The sequence below is a fragment of the Caenorhabditis briggsae genome, assembly GCF_000004555.2.
Source record: "Caenorhabditis briggsae complete genome, chrII, whole genome shotgun sequence".
Lineage (NCBI taxonomy): Eukaryota > Metazoa > Nematoda > Chromadorea > Rhabditida > Rhabditidae > Caenorhabditis > Caenorhabditis briggsae.
In genome coordinates this window covers 13,209,433-13,220,148 of record NC_013486.2, presented here as the reverse complement: position 1 = coordinate 13,220,148, position 10,716 = coordinate 13,209,433, and the positions used below count along the sequence as shown (strand labels likewise).

At 34.9% G+C, this 10,716-nt stretch overlaps 2 protein-coding genes across 2 annotated transcripts; one reads left to right on the top strand and one right to left on the bottom strand.

The window, feature by feature from the left end:
• Positions 1–2,208: 2,208 nt before the first annotated feature.
• Positions 2,209–4,233, bottom strand: CBG04354 (the record flags this gene model as incomplete). Its single annotated transcript, XM_002630362.1, has 5 exons — positions 2,209–2,448; positions 2,744–2,998; positions 3,455–3,556; positions 3,600–3,751; positions 4,122–4,233. The coding sequence occupies 5 exons, from the start codon at positions 4,231–4,233 to the stop codon at positions 2,209–2,211; spliced, it is 861 nt and encodes a 286-aa protein (XP_002630408.1).
• A 1,553-nt stretch (positions 4,234–5,786) lies between these two features.
• On the top strand, positions 5,787–9,342 carry CBG04353 (the record flags this gene model as incomplete). Its single annotated transcript, XM_045242873.1, has 8 exons — positions 5,787–5,873; positions 6,045–6,440; positions 6,474–6,804; positions 7,204–7,670; positions 7,720–7,839; positions 8,363–8,762; positions 8,820–8,995; positions 9,037–9,342. The coding sequence occupies 8 exons, from the start codon at positions 5,787–5,789 to the stop codon at positions 9,340–9,342; spliced, it is 2,283 nt and encodes a 760-aa protein (XP_045092651.1).
• Between the last annotated feature and the right edge of the window lie 1,374 nt (positions 9,343–10,716).

The window sequence follows — 10,716 nt, the reverse complement described above, 5'->3', positions numbered from 1 at the left end:
GAGATTTTGAGATCCTGAGATTCTGAGATTCTAAAATTCTAAGATTCTGAGATTTTGAGATTCTGAGATTCTGAGATTCTAAGATTCTGAGATTCTGAGATCCTGAGATTCTGAGATTTTGAGATTCTGAGATTCTGAGATTCTAAAATTCTAAGATTCTGAGATTCTGAGATTCTGAGATTCTGAGATTCTGAGATTTTGAGATTCTGAGATTCTGATATTTTAAGATTCTGAGATTCTGAAATTCTGAGATTCTAAGATTCTGAGATTCTAAGATTCTGAGATTCTGAGATTCTGAGATTTTGAGATCCTGAGATTCTGAGATTCTAAAATTCTAAGATTCTGAGATTTTGAGATTCTGAGATTCTGAGATTCTAAGATTCTGAGATTCTGAGATTTTGAGATCCTGAGATTCTGAGATTCTAATATTCTAAGATTCTGAGATTCTGAGATTCTGAGATTCTGAGATTCTGAGATTCTGAGATTCTGAGATTCTGATATTCTGAGATTCTGAGATTCTGAAATTCTGAGATTCTGAAATTCTGAGATTCTAAGATTCTGAGATTCTAAGATTCTGAGATTCTGAGATTCTGAGATTTTGAGATCCTGAGATTCTGAGATTCTAAAATTCTAAGATTCTGAGATTTTGAGATTCTGAGATTCTGAGATTCTAAGATTCTGAGATTCTGAGAGATTCTGAGATCCTGAGATTCTGAGATTCTAAAATTCTAAGATTCTGAGATTCTGAGATTCTGAGATTCTGAGATTCTGAGATTCTGAGATTCTGAGATTTTGAGATTCTGAGATTCTGATATTTTAAGATTCTGAGATTCTGAAATTCTGAGATTCTAAGATTCTGAGATTCTAAGATTCTGAGATTCTGAGATTCTGAGATTCTGAGATCCTGAGATTCTGAGATTCTAAAATTCTAAGATTCTGAGATTCTGAGATTCTGAGATTCTGAGATTCTAAGATTCTGAGATTCTGAGATTCTGAGATCCTGAGATTCTGAGATTCTAAAATTCTAAGATTCTGAGATTCTGAGATTCTGAGATTCTGAGATTCTGAGATTTTGAGATTCTGAGATTCTGATATTTTAAGATTCTGAGATTCTGAAATTCTGAGATTCTAAGATTCTGAGATTCTAAGATTCTGAGATTCTAAAATTCTAAGATTCTGAGATTTTGAGATTCTGAGATTCTGAGATTCTAAGATTCTGAGATTCTGAGATTTTGAGATCCTGAGATTCTGAGATTCTAAAATTCTAAGATTCTGAGATTCTGAGATTCTGAGATTCTGAGATTCTGAGATTCTGAGATTCTGAGATTCTGAGATTCTGAGATTCTGATATTTTAAGATTCTGAGATTCTGAAATTCTGAGATTCTAAGATTCTGAGATTCTAAGATTCTGAGATTCTGAGATTCTGAGATTTTGAGATCCTGAGATTCTGAGATTCTAAAATTCTAAGATTCTGAGATTTTGAGATTCTGAGATTCTGAGATTCTAAGATTCTGAGATTCTGAGATTTTGAGATCCTGAGATTCTGAGATTCTAAAATTCTAAGATTCTGAGATTCTGTGATTCTAAAATTCTAAGATTCTGAGATTTTGAGATTCTGAGATTCTGAGATTCTAAGATTCTGAGATTCTGAGATTTTGAGATCCTGAGATTCTGAGATTCTAAAATTCTAAGATTCTGAGATTCTGAGATTCTGAGATTCTGAGATTCTGAGATTCTGAGATTCTGAGATTCTGATATTCTAAGATTCTGAGATTCTGAAATTCTGAGATTCTAAGATTCTGAGATTCTAAGATTCTGAGATTCTGAGATTCTGAGATTTTGAGATCCTGAGATTCTGAGATTCTAAAATTCTAAGATTCTGAGATTTTGAGATTCTGAGATTCTGAGATTCTAAGATTCTGAGATTCTGAGATTTTGAGATCCTGAGATTCTGAGATTCTAAAATTCTAAGATTCTGAGATTCTGAGATTCTGAGATTCTGAGATTCTGAGATTCTGAGATTCTGAAATTCTGAGATTCTAAGATTCTGAGATTCTAAGATTCTGAGATTCTGAGATTCTGAGATTTTGAGATCCTGAGATTCTGAGATTCTAAAATTCTAAGATTCTGAGATTTTGAGATTCTGAGATTCTGAGATTCTAAGATTCTGAGATTCTGAGATTTTGAGATCCTGAGATTCTGAGATTCTAAAATTCTAAGATTCTGAGATTCTGAGATTCTGAGATTCTGAGATTCTGAGATTCTGAGATTCTGAGATTCTGAGATTCTGAGATTTTGAGATTCTGAGATTCTGATATTTTAAGATTCTGAGATTCTGAAATTCTGAGATTCTGAGATTCTGAGATTCTGAGATTCTGAGATTCTGAGATTCTGAGATTCTGAGATTTTGAGATTCTGAGATTCTGATATTTTAAGATTCTGAGATTCTGAAATTCTGAGATTCTAAGATTCTGAGATTCTAAGATTCTGAGATATTCAATTTTTACGCGATTTCCTAGATTTTTCCGCCGGTTTTGTGGAACTTTAAGAAAAAACAATCACTCAAGATATGAAATTTTCACGGGAACATTGTATTTATTGAATGTTCGAAGTCACTAAACATTTTTGAATTTTACGTGATTTTTTCTCATATTTTCACCTTACAACGCCAAAAAAAAATTTGAAAACTTTCAATGCCCCAAATAGCCCCGAAAATAAAAAAAAACCACCAAAAAATTCTACCGTTTTAAACATGGAATCCAATGCTCCTTCCTTCTCATATTCCTCCGTGTACCCAATCATTTTCTTCATCGTCTCCACTTTTAGAATCGCCAGCTTACGTGTCTCCTCGTGAAGCCACGTGGAATTCTGAATCATCTCAATGTAGGCCTTCTTGAGGACGTCAACCAATTCAGAAGCCACCGCTTTGTTCTCTTTTTGAAAATGATTTCGTACGAAAACCCGGATAGCAGCTCTTGGAAGAAGATTGGTGATAACCTGAATATTTGAATTAGATAAGATTTTAAAAGGTACAGTATACCATCAAGCAACTATCGTATTCTGATGCGGGAGATATAGGAGCCAAGGCATAGAAGAATTGGGCATATTCTATGTACTTCAAAATCAGGTAGTTGGCCAATACTCGTGGTTTCGTTCTAGAGATTATAGCAGATATCTGAAAACTAATTATTCGAATTTCCAGAAATTACAAGATTCACATTATTTTTCGAATTGAAAAACGAATCGAATCTCCCAGATGAAATTCTGCTCTTCAAACGTGTCCAATTTCCGTGGTCCGGATGCAAAAAACTTTTCATAATTCTCTCGAAATCAATGTTAGGAACTGCAGATTGTAGCTCCTCCAGGCTGGCAGAAATTGGCCAAGAATTAAGAGATATGTAGAACTGAAAATATAAACAAGTCTTAAATCTTTCTTTTGATTTGAATAATTACATTTCCCAACTCTTTATCCAGCTCCAAACTTTCTTGAACGTCCCTCAATAAATTTTTGCGGAGAGCATCAAGTCCACTTAATCGGAGCACATCAAAAATAGTCTGAAAAATTGGATAATGGCCTAACTTTTCTTGGCCCACAAACCTCGGCCAATTTCTCCTGGGAAGTGGAAAATCGATCCAAAGATGGTCTTATTATCAGTTGTTTAGGAGATCCATTGATCGGGTATTCGACCAATCCGGTCTCGAAAAATCCGAAATCTTGCATATGCAGTTTCGCCATATTTTTGAGCATTTCTGGAAAATTAGAATCATAAGATTTCGGATTTTTTTAATCTCAGAATTTCAGAATCTCAGAATTTCAGAATCTCAAAATCTCAGAATCTCAGAATCTCAGAATTTCAGAATCTCAGAATCTCAGAATTTCAGAATCTCAGAATCTCAGAATCTCAGAATCTCAGAATCTCAGAATCTCAGAATTTCAGAATCTCAGAATTTCAGAATCTCAGAATCTCAGAATCTCAGAATCTCAGAATCTCAGAATCTCAGAATCTCAGAATCTCAGAATCTCAGAATCTCAGAATCTCAGAATCTCAGAATTTAAAAATATCGGGATTTCAGAATTTCCAATTTTCAGAAGTTCAGAGTTCTAAATCTCAAGACGCACCATTCAAATCGAAATCTGACTCCTTCCAGTTTCTATCAGCAATCGGCCATTTTCCAATTTTCTGAATATCTTGGAAAATTTCCACCTGGACCGTTTCGATGTGCTCTTCCATATTTTCCCTTCTGTGACTTTCTGTGCAACTCTTGTATAAAAGTTTCAGAGCAATTTCAGATCGAGAATTTGTTGATTGGTTTTTGAGAATGAAATCTGGAAAATTGGGTTACTTTAGAGGTTTTGAATTAAAGTGGACAGGTCACTAGGGAAAAATTTGTGATTACGGTAAGTTTAAGATTACGGTGAGAAATTTGGGATTACGGTAAGAGCTAAAGAATTTCGGAAAAATCTGATTTTCTAAAAAAATGAGGATCGCGGTGGAAAAGTGAGGGTGAACAAAATTACTGTGAAAAGGGAAAACTAATTTTTATGTTTGCAGTAAATGGTTCACGGTAATGAACCATTTACTGCACCAAGATTACTGTAGCTAGAAAAGTTCAAAGATGCTTCAAGAAACCTGTGAAAACCTTCAAGAAACCTTCAAGATAACCGTAGAACTCAGGATTACTGTACCCCATTAACGTTTAATCAAATTCAAAACAATTTCATCTTTCTCATGCATCCTCGTCCCCTCATTTGCAGTATGCTCATGATATTTTCCACACGTGTACTCATAGAAATCGTCACAAGGGTCTACACTTGTATTCTGCCAGCTCAGCTGAAAACTCCGTTTCTCATTAGAGCGCACTTTCTGACACTTACCAAAGTCCCCGCCAATGCTACACACTCTGCCGTTTTACATTCATTCGGCAGTTTCGGACAATTTTTCGGACAATTTTCACCGATTTCCAGTTTCCAGAAAACCACCAAAAATAACATTAAAACCACAAGGAGAACCAGAAAAATGATAATAAAAATAAGCGGATTACAGTATTTCGACATTTTCTCATCTTCTTTTTCATCATCGTTGTCTTCATCATTCTCCAAAGACTGAGTCACATCCAGAAGTCGGGAATTCTCTGTATCTCTGACACTAAAAATTATGGAATTTTCAGAAAAAAATTGAGTCTGAAAAACTGACTTCATGATAACTAAAATTTGTAAATTTTCAAAAAAGAAAAAAACCCAAATTTATTCTCAAACTGATCGGATAGATGGCAAATTGATCAATTGATCCATAAGATCCTTTGAGACGTGGCACAGAAAATTCAGAAAATTCTGGTTCACGGTTCAAAAAATGTGAAAAGTTTTGGATTTTTGACCTCCAAAGGAAAATCTAACAATTTTTTGTTTGAATCCCGTGACTTTCTAACACTTTAAAACGTCATAAAACGTCTCTATAAATTTTGCCAAGGGCTCAATTCAAATAATCAAAATCTCAAAATTCGTCTTCCCTTTTTCTCAGGTACTATCAATAGATTTGCACCAGTATTGAAAGAGAAACAAATGGGAATCAAGTGAGTTGACCGAAAATGGCCTAGATGTTTAGGCTTGTTAGGCTTATCTGAACCGTTCCAGATTGGTCCAGGTGGGCTTGAACAGCACCGGGCTGAAATTTATCATATTTTGACGTTTTAATAGAAGTTAGTCAAAATTGGAGTTCTCAAAAGGTTGTCCAGGAATTCTGGAACTTTCTGAAAATTCCAGAGTACACTAAACAAGCTTAGAGACATGAAAGTTGGTGGACTAGAAAATCCAACTTACGAGAGTTTGGCCACGATGGTAAATGGCCTAGACAACACATCGTGTACTTATCAGGTCATTTTTAAACCATCTACCATGGTGGCCTAAAAACGCAACCTGCAAAAATTAGGTCGCTATGGTAATTAACCTAGAAAACGAATCGAGGTCATGTTAGACCATTTCTGAGCCATCAACTACGGTTGTCTAGAAAAAGCATGTTGAGAAAATTAGGTCACGTTACTCTAGTTTTTCAAAAGTATTGTATCTCCAATAATTTACAGCGACAACAATGAAATCATTCCTGCGATAATCCAGGGACCACCAGCCCGTCCTCCTGTCACATCCTTTTTCAAAGACTGTTGCACATGGTGCTGCTGTATTTGCTGTTCCATCATCCTTTTCCTCTTTTTGACCTCCTTGGGCGCCAAAAGAGATCTGGGTCGGATTCAGATGGAATATGAACGATTTGAAAATATTAATAATTTCTCATTGTCACACACTCCACCTGGCGGACCAAAGCCGTCAGAACCTCCAAAACACCCTGATAGACCCACAAAGACTCCACAAGACAGAAAAAGAATTACTTGTATGACTGAACCATGTGTCAGAGTAGCTGAGACAATGGTGAGTTCAATAGAGCGAGTTTGCATTTTCTATTAAAACTTCATTTTCTAGAAATCCCTCATGAAGCCAACCACGTCTCCATGTACTGATTTCTACGAGCATGCTTGCGGAAATTTTGAAAGTCTTGAAGCTCAAAAATCGCTAATCCATCAAGAAAGGTACTACGAAGAATCCATAACGGCGCTCAAAACAGCAGCAGGATTTATGGAAAATCGAATCGATGAAATCGCACTTCCAGCTGAGATAAATTTGAGAAAAGTGTATATGAAATGTTTGAGAAGGGATCATCGGGATGTTGAGGATTTGATGGAAACGTTGAGAACGGATTTTTTGTGGCCGTTTGATGATAGAAGAGATTTGACGTGGACCGGAGTTGTGAACCGTGAGTGAAATTTATTTTTTCTGAATTTTTTAACCGAAAATTTTTTAAATTACACGTTTTTAAACACAAGAAGAATCTGATGATTCTGTGCCGGCCTCTATTTTTTACAATTTTTGAGTTTTTGAATTTTAACATTTCAGGGTATCATTTTCAAAATTTCAATTTTCATAGTTTTAGAAAAAAAAATTCAATTTTCATAGTTTTAGAATTTAGAATTTTATAATGGCAGAAGTTCAGAATCCTAATATCTCAAGATTCGGAAGTTTAGAATTTCAGAATTTACTTTCAGAATTTTAGAAAATCAACATTTTACAATTTCAGAAATTGAGAAATTCAGAATTTCAGATATTAAGGATTTTTAAAGTTTTGAATTTTAAATTTTGGAAAAAAAAATTTCAGACATCCTCGGAAAACTGATCAAGTTGAGCCCAAAAAGCCTCCAAATCTTCAAAATCACTGAAGTCGACAAAAAATTAATAATCCGCTCCAGTTTTTGTCACGGACGTCATAAAGCGATAGATCAAACACTTGTGACCAAATTCTTTACTTCTGTATCCAAAGACTCAGAAAATGAAGTTCGGAAAAACCTCGAAAAAAGTTTGAGGATTGCACTGGAGCTGGATAAGTTTCGAGAGTATTGTGTCAGTCGATTTCTCTGTGTATCCCGAATTCCAGATGTCCTAATTTTTCAGACTGAACGTGACCCACCAAAAGACCGAAATCGGGAGTTCGTTGTTGATTATGATATTTCGAATATTAATTTCGTTGCGATTATTGGATCGATTCTGGGACCTAACAAGTTGAGCGATCAGCAAATTGAGTCTCACATCAAGTTTGAGGAATCTCATGAGTTTTTCGATGAGAATGTAATTTTTGAAATTGAAAATGGTTTCAAACTAATTTTGAATGTTTTAGAGTCATTTGAATAATCATCTACACCATAATTCGATAGGGTTTGCACACTATTTGGTCATCAAATATATCGAAGAATTGGGAGCAACTTTCTTATTGCCGTCGAAGAGGGATTGTGCAAAAGTGGGGTTTAAAAAACCGGAGAAATGAGATTCTGAAGTTCTGAGAAACTGAGATTCTGAGATTCTGAGATTCTGAGATTCTGAAATTCTGAGATTCTGAGATTCTGAGATTCTGAAATTCTGAGATTCTGAGATTCTGAGATTCTGAGATTTTGAAATTCTGAGATTCTGAGATTTTGAAATTCTGAGATTCTGAGATTCTGAGATTCTGAGATTCTGAGATTCTGAGATTCTGAGATTCTGAGATTCTGAGATTCTGAGATTCTGAGATTCTGAGATTCTGAAATTCTGAGATCTGAGATTCTAAGATTCTGAGAATCCGAACGACCTGAGGATCGCAAAATTCTTAAAGTCTGAAAATTCGAAGATCCTAGTCAACTTCAGAGTCCTAAAAAAGATATTTTGGAGTTACTTACAGTGTAAAATTTAGTTTAAAATTTACAGTGTATAAAAAACTGGAGTAAACTGAATGTTCTAAATCAGCCAAGATCCTACTTAATTGGCATAGATTAATGTACTTTCAGATCGCGTTCTCCATGATGCCACGTACCGCTCTCTCCATCTACATCAACCATTTCGTCCAACCCGATAACATCATAGCGATCCCGAACTTGATCGATTCCATCCGATCAGAATATATAGATCAAATATCCAAATCCAAAAAATTTGATAAACCATTGAAAGCCCAAATGATCAAAAAGTTGGAAAAATTCAAAACGGACATTGGATCCCACGGAATTGGATTCTCGGAGAACAATTTGTTGGAGAGGGTCATAATCCATAATAGGCAATCTTTTTACAAAGTCATCACACAATTTAACACTCAAAATATGCAAGAGGCTCTTTTATCAATTGCTCACGATAAGACAATCAGTGAGAATACGCATGCTAGATCGATTTTCAATCAGGAGTTTCCAGTGGAAAGTCGGTCAACTTTTTCGGAAAATTTTGGCGGCAAAATCGAAAATTTGTAATTTCCAGAAATCTACGCTCTTATGAAAACCCAACCACGATTCGATGTCAGCTACCCATCAGCTGTCCAGTATGGAAAAGGAGGTCATGACGTGGCGTCCGATATGTCGGTTATTCTGAAAACGTTGGGAAAAAATGCCACGAAAAGTTTTGGCAAATGTCTTCTAGGACATAGTCATGATGCTGTATGAAACGTAGATTTATTTTTTTTTAAATTATTTTCCAGAACATTCTTGTGGATTTCATGGGCATGAAAGTGGCATGGGACAAGTATCGAAAATCGAAAAAGCCAGAGGAGTTGCAATTACCTGAATTTGATTATGCCACCGGCGATCAACTCTTCTTCTATTCTATGATCCAATCCACGTGTCAAAAAAAGACTACAAAGAATACGGTATCCCATGGAAATCGACTCAATTTCCTTCTTCAACAAATTGAAGGATTTGGAGAGGCTTTTAACTGTCCGGCTGGGGCAAATATGATGAAAAAGAAGTTGAAATGCGAACCGAATGATGATTTGATGATGATTTGAATTTTAAAATGTGTTTGTCCTAAAAGAAATTAATAAAGATATTTTGAGTCAATGTTTTATTTATTTTGAAAAGAAAAGAAGGTTCACAGGGGAGGAATGATAGGAAAGAGAAGTTGAAGAGGAGTTTGAAAAAAAGTTACAGATTTGAATAAAGATTTGAATTTGAATAAAGATTTGAATAAAGATTGGAAAATAAAAAAATGCAGAGAACTCGGAGATTGGAAGGCTGGAAAAAGAAACGCGTGGCAAATAATGATAAAAATGACAGAAAAGATAAAATAATTCGGGAATTTCAACTGGATTTTTCTGTTAAAAATAATTTCACGGGAATTTTTTATTTAGAATTTGAAAATTTGAGAACTCCAGAATCTCAGAATCTTAGAATCTCAGAATCTCAGAATCTCAGAATCTCAGAATCTCAGAATCTCAGAATCTCAGAATCTCAGAATTTCAGAATTTCAGAATTTCAGAATCTCAGAATCTCAGAATCTTAGAATTTGAGAACTTGAGATCTCCAGAATCTCAGAATTTCAGAATTTCAGAATCTCAGAATCTCAGAATCTCAAAATCTTAGAATTTGAGAATTTGAGAACTCCAGAATCTCAGAATCTCAGAATCTCAGAATCTCAGAAACTCAAAATCTCAGAATCTCAGAATCTCAGAATCTCAGAATCTCAGAATCTCAGAATCTCAGAATCTCAGAATCTCAGAATCTCAGAATCTCAGAATCTCAGAATCTCAGAATCTCAGAATCTTAAAATCTCAGAATCTCAGAATCTCAGAATCTCAGAATTTCAAAATCTTAGAATCTCAGAATCTCAGAATTTCAAAATCTTAGAATTTGAGAATTTGTGAACTCCAGAATCTCAGAATCTCAGAATCTCAGAAACTCAAAATCTTAGAATCTCAGAATCTCAGAATCTCAGAATCTCAGAATCTCAGAATCTCAGAATCTCAGAATCTCAGAATCTCAGAATCTCAGAATCTCAGAATTTCAGAATTTCAGAATTTCAGAATTTCAGAATTTCAGAATTTCAGAATTTCAGAATCTCAGAATCTCAGAATCTCAGAATCTCAGAATCTCAAAATCTTAGAATCTCAGAATCTCAGAATTTCAGAATCTCAGAATCTCAGAATTTCAGAATTTCAGAATCTCAGAATTTCAGAATTTCAGAATTTCAGAATTTCAGAATTTCAGAATCTCAGTTTGTGGATTTCGAGATCTTTGAGTTTTCCGAAACTTTTGGATTCACAGATGTTTCGGTTTTTCCGATTTCGAGAGTTTCGGAATTTTCAGATTTTCAGCATTTTTGTATTTATTGGATTTTCAGAATTTTCGGATTTTCAGAAAATGGAAAACTTTGGGAAACTCCG